Source organism: Alosa sapidissima, chromosome 15 (assembly GCF_018492685.1).
Source record: "Alosa sapidissima isolate fAloSap1 chromosome 15, fAloSap1.pri, whole genome shotgun sequence".
In the NCBI taxonomy this organism is placed as follows: Eukaryota; Metazoa; Chordata; class Actinopteri; order Clupeiformes; family Clupeidae; genus Alosa; species Alosa sapidissima.
The window spans coordinates 15755569-15770568 of NC_055971.1; the positions used below are offsets into that span (position 1 = coordinate 15755569).

Below are 15000 nucleotides of genomic sequence, written 5' to 3' on the forward strand. Positions count from 1 at the left end.
TTATATTATTAATGTACATTGTTTTGAAAGAAAACGTCTGCTAATAAGTTTAAATACAAACATAAACAAATGTGACTTCCTGCGTAATCGCTGACTGCATCTTTAAATATGCTGTAGGGCAATGCCACACAAAACTGTCACATGCAACACATAACACCAACACAATGCCATGATATTTAGTTGGCGTTATGGACGTGACAGTTTTACGTGGAATAGCCTTGTAGTTAAAAGTAAAGATTTTTCTGAATCACTGACTGCTCGTTAAAATAAGTTGTGTGATTTGTGTGTCCGCATTTAGATGCACAAGATGTGATTGCACAAGACGTATTGAGAACTCTTATACAAGATAGAACAAGTTGTTTTTCTACCTTTCTGCTAGTTGAAAAGTCCTGTTGTGTTCCCATGACGACTGAGTATATTTGCAGGGTTTGAGAATCTTTCGAGTGTTACCTTGGTGCCCACCTGTTGCTCACACATAACGTGTCATACCGGCAATCTGAGCTTCTCATGCCTCAGGGAAAAAAGGAAACCTCTCACTTAGCGTGAAAGAAATCAGACTCTAATAATAGTCATTATTGAAATGTCAGCGGGAAAAAGGGCTTCAGCGGTGGCGGCGGCGCTGCCTGTGACGTGGGTATTGTTCAGCAGGCCTGGGCTTATGACTCAGTGCCCTCTTCCCCCCCCCCCCCCCCCCGCAACGCCCCAGCGGTGCCGTGCCGCCTGCAGCATGCTGCTGCCCACTGCCCGTGGGCCGGCTAATGCCCTGCTTGCCTTTAGGGTAATGACCGCTTAAGTGCCCATCATGAAGCCACATTTGTTTACCTTGGAGCCTTTCACTTATGTGACCACAAGGCTGATGACTGATTTGCAGCCCACGGTCATGCTTTACTATCTGTAGGTTGCCTATAGGATGGTGTCCTATAGACAGTCTACAGATGCTCAAACTATCTGTTGTTAATCTGTTAACAACAATTTATGGTCATGGTTAGAAGTACAAGTCGGGTTTGGTTAAGGTAATATTCAGTTACTGTTCCAACAAGAATTTTAAGGACTTGAACTTGAATTGCAAAGTATTTGTAAAGTCTCCATAGGCAGGCAGACTATATAAGTAAAATTGCTACTCGGTTCAGATCTCCACATACTGTATAGTATACAGGGAGAAAACACCATTCAAAGAACAATCTTGAGACGGAATTCACTCAAGAATGGCTGCCTCTCAGCCGGGCAAATGTTTGTCCTACAGCACCGGAATGATAAAGCACTTTGTCCTTGTTTTGAGAACACCCCTTGGTGTATGTTTCCAATGTGTTCATGATTGACCTCAGGATAGCATCTCTGATGCATTCTTTATTAGCTTTTGTGCCGGTAGACTGGGTGCTGGCATCTCTGTTTTGTCTGGGAGGAGGCCGAATGTGTCTACAGACGTTTTAATAGACAGCAACAAATCATCGGAAGCTGATAGTAGAAATCGGTGCAATATGGCACCACGTCTCATCTCGTCCTCGCCTCGCCCCGGCTCGGCTCATATTGCATCTCCTCCAGCCGCCGCCGCCGCCCTCGTGATAATGACAGTTACAGCGCTGTTAGACACTTTTATGGAGCACCAGTAAAGGACTCACGGCACAGCTGTGGAGAGAGAGGGTGGCGAAACCCACACAAACCCGGACGGCCTTAGAAAAGCTCGCTCACCGCTACTGAACAGCTAGAGTGTTGCAGCAGGCATGCTGAAGGAATATGTTGATTTGACCAAAGATTTCATAAGCTGCTGAAACGATTAGGTACTAATGGTGATATCTGCTTTGACTAGGGTTTTTTTTTTTACGTTGAAATATATCTTTGTAAAATGGCCAAATGGCAGTTGTATCATGTTGGACATTTCTCAAAGGCGTCTGTGTTTAGGGCATAACAGAAAGATGAAGCAGCTTTGAGCTTTGGTGTTTTTGCCCCTGGAGATCCATGTCCTGGCCTGTGCAGGCCTGGGGTGGAGTGATAAACTGCTGGACTGAGGGACGAGACATGTTTGTGTCATTGGAAGGAGTAGCTGTGGGTGATGCGTCTTCAGTCAACTGGACAGAGACTCTTGCTAGGGTCACATCAACAGCTTTAATTCTGTTATGGATAGAGCGTTTGTAATCAGTTTTCAGCCACATCTGAAGTGGATTCAGTTTACATGGAGTGATTGAACACATCCATATAATGCCGCTCTTAAAACACTGACCAGGGTTATTTGACCTGTGTCCTGTCGTTTGCCATTTCAAACCAAGCCGGTCAACATTAATTATTCCCAGGTTGTGACAGTTCAGATTCAGATAGGACCTGGGTCACAATGCGGGAGAGAAGGAACTATTAGCAGTGCAATGGCAAGGTCATTAGCAACCCACATCAAGCCAAAACCCTCCTCTACTCATCAACCAGCTTGAGAAGTGGGTTGCGAAACAGGGTCAGCTGACGCAGTTAACCCTGTCAGGCAGAGAATCAACCAGGTTTCAACCTGATAAAAGCCTTGGTATGAAAGGGATATCAGCATCAGCCATTTTATTATGCAGGAAAGATTGATCTAAACTCTTTTTCAGTTCAGTTTCTGTTCAGTTTTCCTCTCAAGAGATATAAATCCCTGTGAGTGTGTTTTATGACATATTGATTGAATTTTTTGAAGAGAAGTAAGGTATACATATCAGGGAAGTGTCCATGATTGGATTTCTTATGTGTTTAACATGGAATGTCCTTGAAATTATGTGCTTGAGTTGACCTCTTATCTGTTACATTCATGATTGATGCTTACATTTGTAGCTTGTTTTTAGCTTGAGCTGATAGCTGGTAGAGCAGCCCTGGAGTAGCTTTGATTCCTTTCTCTCCTGTGTCTCATGCTGTTCCTCTAGTCTCTGTGCTTCCTGTCCTGTGTCTCATGCTGCTCCTCTTGTCCCTGTGCTCCAGAGCTGTGCGTGCCCCTTCCTGATTGACCCCTCGTCCCGTGCCACTGAGTGGCTCCGCACTCACCTGAAGCAGCAACGCCTGGAGGTCATCAGCCAGCAGGTGAGTGATCGAGGACTGAGCACACCTACACGCGCACACACACACACACACACACACCTACTCCCACACACACCTACACACACACACACACACACCTACACACCTACACACACCTACACACACACACACACACCTACACACCTACACACACACACACACCTACACACACCTACACACACCTACACACACCTACACACACACACACACACAAACCTACATACACACACACCTACGCACACACACACCTACACCTACACACCCACACACACACCCACACACACACACACACACACACACACACACACACACCTACTCCCACACACTTACACACAAACACACACACACACACACACACCTACTCCCACACACTTACACACAAACACACACACACACACACACACACACACACACACACACACACACACCTACGTACGCACACACCTACACACACCACACACACCACACACCTACACACACACACACACATACGCCTACACACACACTATTACATTGACCTGCTGTATAGTTCTCTCATCATTGGCATTGGAAGGGAGGTTTACCAACATACATACGGCACAGCTATGGACCATTTGACTACCATTACACATGCAAACGAACACACACACGCACACCACACACACACACACACACACACCATTACATTGACCTGTTATAGTCTCATCATATACCACCCCACATATACAGGCATATACATGCACAGGAACACACATACACATAATTAGGAGGGTCTGTGATTACAAATCTGTACTATTCACCCACTCACACTACACTAGCACATACTGTACACACACTTATACCCCCCACTGCCATGACTCACAACAACCATTAGCAGAGGCAGGAATACATGCTGCTATGCCAGTGCCATCACAAAGGGAACCACTACACCAGAGCACACAGTGTGACGCGCAGCTGCGCACAGACAGCCGACAATCACAGAGCACACTGTCATTACGCACTTAAACACCCACGAGACACACAGCGCACCACATAGTCATTCCACGTCAGTTCAACCAGGGCCCAGGCACTTAGGTCTCAAAAAATTCTGAAAAAATTACCAGGTGTACCTATGTTACCCAGGAGACACATTGTAAAATTACTCTTATGTAAGATCAATACTTTCCAAGATACACTGTACAGCCAGTTTTACAGGAGGAGGGGGGTGTCGATTTTGTTCGGCCTCTTTTTTTTGTCAAAGTTCACAAGCCCACAGCGCAAGAACTAAACCATGTAGGAGGCTCAAATTTTGCATGCTGGTACATAAATAGGAATAGTATGTAGCAAAATGGTCACGTTTGGTCTGGCTAATCCTGCATGGTCATAGCCGTCCCTCAAAGTTGATACAAATTTTATTGGAGTTTTTGGCTGGGCTCTGTTTAAGCCTTCAGAAGATATATTTGTACTCAACATAGGCTCTTGATTTATTTTCCTTACTGAGATAAGTAGAAACACTCTCACAAAAAGCAATGAACAGAAAACAAATTCCTTCAGGGTCTGAACAGCAGACTTTACAAGTCTAAAAAATCATTTTGGTTCTCATTTTCAGAGCACCCAAACACCTTGTGGGAATATACAAAGATTTTTTTAAATATTTTCTTTCTTTATTCTCCATGATCTTTTCTTTTCAAAAACACCAATTTGACTTGTCTTATGCAAATCTTACTTTTTCACTTTCCACCCTGAACATGGGCAAAATGCCCCGTTGACATCAATATGTTTTATATAGAGTTACCACACTGCCACCTGTGGTTGTATAGAGTAACCTGTGGTAGCTCTATACAAAACATATTGATGTCAATGGTGCATTTTGTTGCACCATTGACATCAATATCTTGTCTTTCTTGCTCTCTATCCCTCTGTCTCTATCTCGCTCTCTCTCAGGACTCTAACTTCATGACGTCTCTGGAGCTGGCCGTGCGCTTCGGGAAGACCCTGATCATCCAGGAGGTGGACGGGGTGGAGCCCGTGCTCTACCCTCTCCTCCGGCGCGACCTCATCGCTCAGGGTGAGACCCCCTCCCCCACCTTCCCCTTGGCCTCTCCACCCAACTGTTGCCCATCTCTCACACACACCTCCACCCATCTGCTTGGTCAGCCACTCACCCTCTCTTCTGACCTCTGCTGCCCTTCTGCCCATTAGGGCTGGGTAATGCCCGCAACCTCACAATACGAAATGTGCCATCATGACACAGAGGCCACAATATGATGCATATCGCAGTACATGTTAATAATGAGCAGGCCCAAATAAGAATTCACTCTAACAGCAGTTCTTTAGAATTCTACATAACGGCAAAGACAAAAAGCCTTACGGATTGCTTAAAAATAACAAAAACAACAAAAAAAAACACACTTAAATTCAGGCCCACAGAGATTTTAAAAGTGAGGCCAACAGAGATCTTAAAAGTAAAATGTATTAAGTTATTAACTTTAAACTTAAAATGGCATTTTCTGTTATCTTTTATGCTTGACATGTTTTGATGCCGTACAGTATTGATACCGGTATCGTTATCTGTACCTATACCTACTGATACTGGATTATCCTGCAATATCGATATTTTAAGCACAGCCCTACTGTCCTTTCTTTTCCATTTCCATGAGTCGAAAAGAGAAGTAGCACACCGTGGCTAGCATGTCTGTCGGATCTATATAGCTGCCTTTCCATCTTGAATCTCTCCAGGAGCACACAGGGTTTCGTCCTACGTTTCTCCCACCATTATGCCCCATCTGCCCATGCAGTCCAACAGTCTGGTTCTTTAGAAGGACTTGATGAGTTCGGTGAGTTTTAATGTCCATCTGAGTGGCCTCTCCTAGACCCTTCATTCCATTACTGCTGTCTGGAGTTCGTCACCTCCCGCTCCCCAAACTCATGTCCACCTCTACATCCAAAATTTCCTTCATCCTTCCATTCCTTCCATTCCATTCCTTCCATTCCTTCATTTTCTTTGGCGTCAGCTCGTTCGGCTTTTCGTCCGTGCTCTCTCTCTCTCTTTGTCGCATAACGACCTCCTGACCGCTTCCCCGACCTGACTTTTTCTTTTCACTTTTGAATGACATCAGTCGTTCACCTTCGCCTCGTTTCCATGGCGCCGGGAGGTTTGAGCAGCCGACGCCCCGTGACTCATCTTAAATAAGCCGCATTAAATCCATATTCATCATCGCCACTCCATTCATTCATGTTTCTATCTTTTTTTTCGTCCTTTTTTCCTTTTTGCAGCCTGCTCACCTCACACATCATTTCAGCTTACCTTTCCATTTTCTACCGTGTTTTTCCCCTCTCTCCGTCCCTCTCTCTCTTTTCCTCCCTCTCTTTCCCTCATCCCCCGTTCCCTTGGCCCTCTCTCTCTCTGTCTGCGTGAGGTAAGATATGTGAGTGCGACGTCACCTGAGCGTCTCTTCTCATTAAAAGGGAGGATGTGGAATCAGGGAAGAGCACCCTACCCTGCTTATCTTCACTGTAACCCAAAGCCCTCTTTCTCTGTGTGTGTGTATGTGTGGGTGGGGGGGGTCAAACAGTGTATATGTGTGTGTGTGTGTGTGTAGTCTGATAAGGTTCCCATGCCACACACAAGCATTGCACACTGCTAGTGGATACACACACAGCAGACACAAATATATGTACATTCAGAGCATACATATATTTCACACACCTCTGCACGCATAATGTATGCGTATACTCTCAGTAGGTCTCGGAGCAGAGGAATGTGAACCTTGGAATGTGTTGGTTCACTTAGCCATTAAGGAGGTAGATGCAGGCTGGAAAAGGCTGGAAGATTTTCTAGATAGAGCTCCTACTGTATTGAATCAGGTTTATTCTGGAACTGTGCTTCTTATACCCCAGCACGCACACACGCACACACACACGCACACACACGCACACGCACACGCACACGCACACGCACACGCACACATACACATACACATACACATACACATACACAAATAACCAATAGAGACCTACACAAATGAAAAAAAAATGTGTTTTCATGCACAATCACCCAGACAATTATTTAGGTAATAGAACACATTTTTTTGCAAAGCACATAAACACACACTCACACACACATGCACACCCAGTCTACCATTATGTGCTATCATGAGCCAGTGCATGTGTTAAGATGTGGTTAGCTGTTCCCCTGCTGCATGTTGATTTCTTCCTCCTCCTGTCGAGCCTCCCTGTATCCCTCCTCCTCCCTCTTTCCCTCTCTCCCTCCTCCTCCCTCTCTCCCTCTCTCCCTCCTCCTCTCTCTCTCCCTCTCTCTTCGCTCTCCCTCTCTCCCTCTCTGCATGTTCTACAGTGGACCCAGAGGAGCGCACTGCTCTCTCCAGAGCTGCATTAGGCCTCCATCCATATGCTTGGGCTCGTAATGATGCCTGACACTAATATGTGTGTGTGTGTGGGCGAGTTGGGATGCGCTGGCTTTCATGGGTGTGTGAGTAAATGTGTGTGTGTGTGTGTGTGTGTGTGATTTTGTGCACTTGTGTGTACATGTGGGCTCCTGACACTTTTAAATGATAGAGTGTAGGGATGTAGCCCCTAGGGGGTGATGCATTCAACTTTCCCCTACTAACCCCCCCACCCCCACCACCATCACATCAGACTAGGTTACCATCACACACACGTCCTAGTGTCCACCACACACACACACACACACACACACACACACACACACACACACACACACACACACACACACACACACACACACACACACACACACACACATTAGTGCCCCGCTGACCCATCGTATTTCCCTCACACACTTGTCACAGGAGCGTTGCTGCACCGTCCCCGCCGTTAGTCGTGGAAGGGGCAGCCATGCGTGGGGCTGCTGTTTGCGTTCTGTTTCCGTGGCGACTGTGACCCGTCATCTCTTGCGATGGAATTAAATCCTCGCTGTGCATTTGCGGAGGCATCTGTATAGGGGGGATGAACTCTGTCTAATTGAGGGATGCACGTCCCTGATAGTGTACTCAGTTATGCTAATGTTGATTGTGTGTGTGTGTGTGTGTGTGTGTGTGTGTTATTGTGTTTTCACTGGGGGTCAGCGCACATGTGATACAGAGATGCAGAATGTCAGCACGCCTTGTTCATATGAAAGGCGGCCGTGATTTAAACACTCACTGGCTTGGGTGGCCTCCCGGGGGGGATGATGCAGATGCTCCCCGCTCCACTGGAGGTTACGGGAAAGGGGGAGGGGGAAGGGGAGAGGGAGATAGAGAAGGGTAGAGAGAGAGAGAGAGAGATAGAGAGTATACAGGGATGTGGAAAGAGAAACAGAAAAATGAGGTAAGAGGTGGAGGAGTGGAATGTGCATTTGCCCCCCCCCCCCCCTTTTTTCTTTCTCCCTCTTTCTATCTTTTCTCTCTCTCTCTCTCACTCTCTGTCTCTGTGTGTGAGTGCATATAGGAAACGCAAAGAAAAGGGAAGACTCTGTGTGTTAGTGTGCAAAGAGAATGATGCGCCTGAGAGAGTGGGGTAGGCTTGGGAAATAAAACAATATAACACAACGTATATGGAGAGAGAGAGAGAGAGAGAGAGAGAGAGAGAGAGAGAGAGAGAGAGAGAGAGAGAGAGAGAGAGAGAGAGAGAGAGAGAGAGAGAGAGAGGGGGGGGCAAGAAAGTGCTTGGTGGTTGATCGGGGGGGAGGGGGGAAGCAATGGAGAAACAGAGAGAAATGAGCTGATAATGGATTTAGGGAGAAAAAAATGGAGAGAGACAGATGAGAATGATGGAGAAAGAGAGGAAGAGATGGAAGGAGCTGATGGGCTGATGGGAAGAGAGTATTAGCCAAATAGAAGCAGAGGAAGAGGTTTGAGTGACAGAAAAAGAAGATGAGGGAGGAGGAGAGAGAGAAAGAGAGGGGAAGAGTGGTGGAGGGGAGGGGAGAGTGCCGTGCTGTGCTGCATTGCAGACGTGTGGTGTGGGGAGGAGTCAAACAGTGTGTGTGTGTGTGTGTGTGTGTGTGTGTTTTCTGCAGGCAGATGGAAGCCCACCCAAGCTGGCAACCCAGCTGAAATACCAAGTGTTTTTTTTTCCCTGATCTATATGGAAACACAATGCCAACCTAAGATATATGATTTGATGAAGGCTGTCACATTTTCACCCAGCTGTGTTTTTTTTTTTCTTTTTTTGTTTAAATCAGACACGACTGGAAAGGTGTGAGTGGATTTGTGTGGTGTTGTTCTCAGGATTCACACTGAAGTCTGCTTGAATATACAGCGTTAATTTGACTGAGACACTGTGAGATGATGTGTTGTGTGATGAGAGGATTGGTTGCTCTGGTATTTGCACCATTATTCTAAGACATAATCACAGTCACACACAGGCAGTGTCTGGCACATACGCACCCACTTGTTCGGTTCTGTTATTCTGCCTGTTCTCTCAGTAGGAGTCGTTAATTGTGTGTGTTTATATTTGGGGCTGCAATAAGCATCGCCTCACCGCAATTGACAGTTGCAGACCAGTTTTTTTGTTGTTTTATGACTTAATATTCAGTAGATTTCCAGTAAGTTATTTCGATTTAACCTACTCTCACTGCAGCCTCTCTACAGAATCGGTATGTTGCTTTTTTTGTTTGTTTTTGTTTTCCAAAAACAAAAGCTGGAAGGTGGGCTGGATTTTATGTTGGCACCTCGGGTATCCATGTGCACTACCAGTCAATGGTTTGAACACACCTACTAATTTATGGGTCTAATTTAACGATTTGGTTTCTTTTAATGACCATGCATGAAAACACGTGGGGTTGTATAATAAACAAAAAAGAATAAACAAAACAAATATTATGTTTTAGGTTCTTCAAACCAGCTTTTGTTGTGATGACAACCTTTCACACTCTTGGCATTTTCTCAACCACCTTTAGTTAGACACAAGGAATCTAATACATGAAACATATTCAGTTCTTTAAAGTGAAGAAAACAAGTATTGTTTAATGAATCAGATTCTTCAAATTAGCATCCGTTTATCTTCACCACTGCTTTTCACACTATTGGCATTATCATAACCAGCTTCATGAGATGATCATCTAAAATGCTTCTCGAACTTTTGACTGGTACTGAATATGATAGGTTTATAAAGCATGAAAATATAAGAGCGATGATTGCTTCCTATGCAGTATTTTCTGTGTCCACAAAATGACATTTTTAATGCAACATACAGTAGTAATTAAGCTAGTCACTGCAGCAGCTGTACTGTATGTGCAGTTGATCCAGCTGCATAAGATGAGAATGGGACTTATCTTAACAAGCATCAGGCCAGGGTCCCCCCTCCCCTACAGTACATAACAGCACGCTGGGGGCTCACAACACTGTCATGGTGAGGGCAAACTGAGAACAACATGATTTCTGAGTGGAATAGGAATGAATACCGAGTATCTATGGAGAAAAAGGCTCGCAGAAAAAAAAGGGACGATCTTGGTATCAAAGGAGGCTCGTGATAAAAAGCACAGCGTTTAGATTCTTGGGTAAGGTTTCAGTGCTCAGCGTGATCTGTTCTGTGTAGTGTGTGTTTTGAAATTGCGGTGCCATTTCCTCAAGGCCGTTCCTTCAGACGAGAGCAGGATGGGCCTCCTGGATGACTATACTCTGGCCGTGGGGGAGAGTGCTCCCCAGAGAGGCCACCAGGGCACTGCTCTCTATCTCTCTCTCTCTCTCTCTCTCAGTCCTCTGCCCCTCCCTCTCTCTCTCTCTGTCCAGGGGGAGATTGAGAGACAGATGAGCACTTCCTGCTGCGCCTCCGCTCCAGTGCTAAAACAATTCAATCTTCATTCTCCTCTCTCTATTAAAATAATTTCCCCGTTTTATTGCCACGGCAACCAAAACAACAGCAGCATCCGTCTTTGGAGGTCGGCAGTCTGCTGCATAATTTAGGCGGCAGACGCTGGGGTGGGTTGAAATAAAGGCCCGAAGTGGCATTCCGTAATGGCCGTTCTCTCTTGTCACCCCCCCCCACCCCCCACAGGTCCCCGGTACGTGGTCCAGATCGGCGAGAAGGTCATCGACTACAACGAGGACTTCCGCCTCTTTCTGGCAACCCGCAACCCCGGCCCGTTCATCCCTCCCGACGCCGCCTCCATCGTCACCGAGGTCAACTTCACCACCACCCGAGCAGGGCTCCGCGGGCAGGTAAGGAGACAGCCAATCACGTGTCCCAGACCAGCTATTACCGCATTGTGGTGTAGGCACGGGCCCCCAGAGACACCACACACTGAGCCTATGGTGGAGCTTCTCCTTTTTTCCTTTGCCAAAAGACCCAAGGCCCTATCGTGCCTAACATCTTTAACATAGTTCGTCTCATTACTAATAAAGTGCTCTCAGTAGACATTAAATGGAAAAGCCTGCTAAATAATTCAAATGAAAAGTATTGCTGATGGAACCCAGTAACACAGCCATTTAAACTCATTTGTTATTGAATGAGGGTATAATACAGCAATTATAGTGGAATAACATGGTAGTCCATAACTGGGCTATCCATGTGCCTCTGGCAAAGTGGCAATAACAGATACCCCAATGCTCACTGCATCCCACACTCCTAGTTAAACTCCACGTGCTTCTCACACACTCTCCCAGCGCACACTTGAAGAAAGAGACTTGTGTGTGTGATGTGTCTGCCGGCCTTTTTGAGGAGCCCACACATACACACACAGAACTGAAGTCAGATTTTGCTACCAATTGTAGTCTCGAAATCCTGGCGGTTAAACACAGTTAATCGTGCATTACATTTTATTATTAGAAAAATGATTGCTAGCAGGCATCAGATGGGCGAGCTGATCCCAAATGAGTGGAAATTAGGAAAATCTATGGGTACAATTCAAACGAAAACATTTCAGTAATATTCAAGTAATTTTATGGTTGGGTCAGTTGAAATGAAATTTTAGCAGATTAGACAAAAATCGCCTGAAGGCTAATATCAATATTTAAGTTATAATAATGTACTGAAACATTGGCTCAGTGAATCCAATAGTGAGATAATGCAGTGCAGGCTTGCCACTGAGAACTGTGTGAGTGCAGATGAAGACAAGAAGAGTTTAACTTATGTCATGCAGTTCATATACAGGGTAGCTAATCGTCGGGAAATTAAAATAGACAGATAGATAGATCTGGAGAGAATAGACACAGAATGGAAAATATACAATTCCAGTATTTTACCTGTCAAGTAGTCTACCTTGCACCCCCAACACACACAGCACACACACAGATAGTCAGGGGCCTCTTCTAAACATGTCTCTTTCTCTCTGTCTCTCTCTGTCTCTCTCTGTCTCTCTCTCTCTATCTCTCTCCTAAGCGAGTATAGCCCAATGGTGCGCACAGTGTGTGAGGCCAAACAGCTTCAGGTGCTACTTTTCTGAGAAATAAAGAATAATTAAAGTAAATTGGCCATAATTTGAATGCAAAGTTGAGCGCAAAGTCTGAAGTCTAACTAGAAGAATTTTAAAACTAGGCAAGATCAATTTGCCAATGTAACACCATGAATAAGATCTTAACCACAAACATTGATGAGTCAGCTCAATGGTCCCACATGTAACATGACCGCTATAGTTCATGCACCAGAACTTGGTGGCAGGCTTTGCGCGAACTTGATGACAGGCTTTGCGCTTTGCAAACTGAATACCTATTAAGCACTAAGGGGGTGCCCAATTCGTCTAAACTGGGAAAGTCTTTCAGCTAAAATTTTAATAGTTTCTATGTTGTTTTTTATGTTTTTATGTACTGTACTATCTCCTTGTTTGTTTTATGTTTTCTTCTTATTATTATTATTATTTGATTATTATTCTTTACTTTTTAAACTATTCTTTGACTATTGCCCTTCTATGCTTTTATCAGCTATTCCTGTTTGCTTTTGTTTATATAAAGCACATTGAATGACCTCTGTGTATGAAATGCGCTATATAAGTTGACTTGACTTGACTTGACTTGACTTGACTTGACTTGACTTGACTTGACTAAACAGACAGCAAGGGTCATGCTCCCACCCATGACAACAACATTGCATAGTGCAATAGCAGGCATTCTGGGCTCTTATTAACAATGGCAGAGATGCTGTTCTATGTATTTTGGCAGAGATGCTAAGATTTTAAGTCAGTGTAGCATCCAAATGAGTGTGAATGCCATTATTTTAAGGTACCGTAAAATAACTGTATTGTGTTGCTTTAAAGATAAACAGAAAAGGAATATTTGTGGTACAATTTTGTGCAGGTTTTTTTTTTTTTTTAATTAAATGTACATTCTTTTTTCAAGTAATCCAAAAGTATTTCGATTAAGTTTAAATATTTTTGTAATTCATTTTACCAGATTACTTTACAGATTACAAAATGAGGTGTGTAGTTTGTATTCAGTAACAGATTACATTTCAAAATAATCTGACCCATATTACGGTACGTGTAAACATGTCCATCCCTAGCATGTGTGCTCTGCATTACTCTTGGAGGAGTGGAGAGGCAAAGGCAGAGTACGAGAGCAGCATGTGATTGGACAGTGGGTTGCGTGTGAGGGAACAGCCATGTCTTTAGTCCGAGCCCACGCTAGACCTCTGCTGACCCCTTCTCTCTCCTTCACCCTGCCTCTTGGCATTCTCTTACCACTCTCACTTGGCATCCCCCTCTCCCTCCTTCACCCTGCCTCCTGGCATTCTCTTACCACTCTCTCTCTCTTACCACTCTCTCTTGGCATCCACCTCACCTCCCTTCACTCCTGTCTTCTTCTCTCCTTCTCTCTCATTTCCTGTCTTTTCATTTCAGCTATCTGCCCGTTCATCCTCATGCTGTCTTACCCTGGCTACTTCACATGCCTTCTCTCGCTCATCCTACCCATCCTCTACTACTCTTTCTCTTTACCTCTCTTCATCCCTCTCTCTGGTGCCACTCTTTCTCTGGTCCCTCTCCGTCTCTCTCTCTGGTGCCACTCTCTCTCTGGTCTGTCTCCCTATCCTTCTTTCACTCTCTCTCTCTCTCCCTCTCTCTATCTCTCTCTGGTGCCACTCTCTCTCTCTCTCTGGTCTGTCTTCTTATCCCTCTCTCTCCCCCTCCCTCTCTCTCTCTCTCTCTCTCTCTCTGGTCCCTCTCTCTGCGGAGTGCTTGATTGCAGACTTTCAGTGGCGGTTTAAGGGTCATCCTCTGGCCTCCGGCTCCCTACCTCTTCTCCTCTCCTCCGCCATGCACCTGCAGCCCAGAGTGTTTATGAAGGGAAAACATGTTTATGATGGAGGGAAACATTTCCCTTTCTCTTTTCTTGATGTTTGTTTCCATCTTACTTGCCTCTCTCAGACTGCCCCCGAACACAATTTCGCCGGCTTCTTATGTTCTTCAAAAGGCCGCTCTCTGTTTTGTGGCTGTTGCGCTGTTGGACAATTATTATTTTTTTCCTGCTTCTCTTTCATTAACAACCTTGTTTGCTCAAGCCTGTGTTTGTCTCTTTCTTTTTGAAGTTTCACTTTTTTTGTCCTCAGTTGAACTAGACAACAACGAATATATTAATAAATACATAACTAAATACAAGAGAAACAAAATGAAGGGGGAAAAACACTAATGATTTTCAGCATTAGGTATGAGCTACACCAGGCGAGTAACTGAAGCGTTCCGTTCGCAACGCGTAATATCCATTTCAAATGAATGGTCTATTTTTTTCGAACGTACGCCCCACTGTCACGTCTGGTGTAGCTACTTCCATTGATTATAATGGAAGCTAATTGTTGCAGTTACGCGCCTGGTGTAGCTCAGCCCTTAGTTAGCCCCTTTTCTGACAGCATCTGTGAGGATTGTAATTATAATAGCGGCATGCTTTTAATAATTGTGGTTAAAAAATAATTGTGGTTTGATATTGTCAACCAGATTGCCTCCGGGTTTTAACTGGTTACATGCCATCCTTCTCATTGGATAGTCATCATATTTATGTTCTCAGTAGTTACTCCTGCCATTTCTCATTTCTCTCATCAGGTGAGCATTGAGAAAAGCCTGAG

General features: G+C 44.8%; 1 protein-coding gene across 1 annotated transcript in view; it reads left to right on the forward strand.

The window, feature by feature from the left end:
* LOC121684578 (cytoplasmic dynein 2 heavy chain 1) overlaps positions 1 to 15000 on the forward strand; it is a 170373-nt gene that overhangs the window by 63237 nt on the left and 92136 nt on the right. Inside the window, exons 66-68 of the mRNA XM_042064637.1 lie at positions 2935 to 3033; positions 4933 to 5056; positions 11008 to 11171. Of these exons, the coding sequence (XP_041920571.1) occupies positions 2935 to 3033; positions 4933 to 5056; positions 11008 to 11171 (387 nt within the window). The remainder of the gene's footprint in view (positions 1 to 2934; positions 3034 to 4932; positions 5057 to 11007; positions 11172 to 15000) is intronic.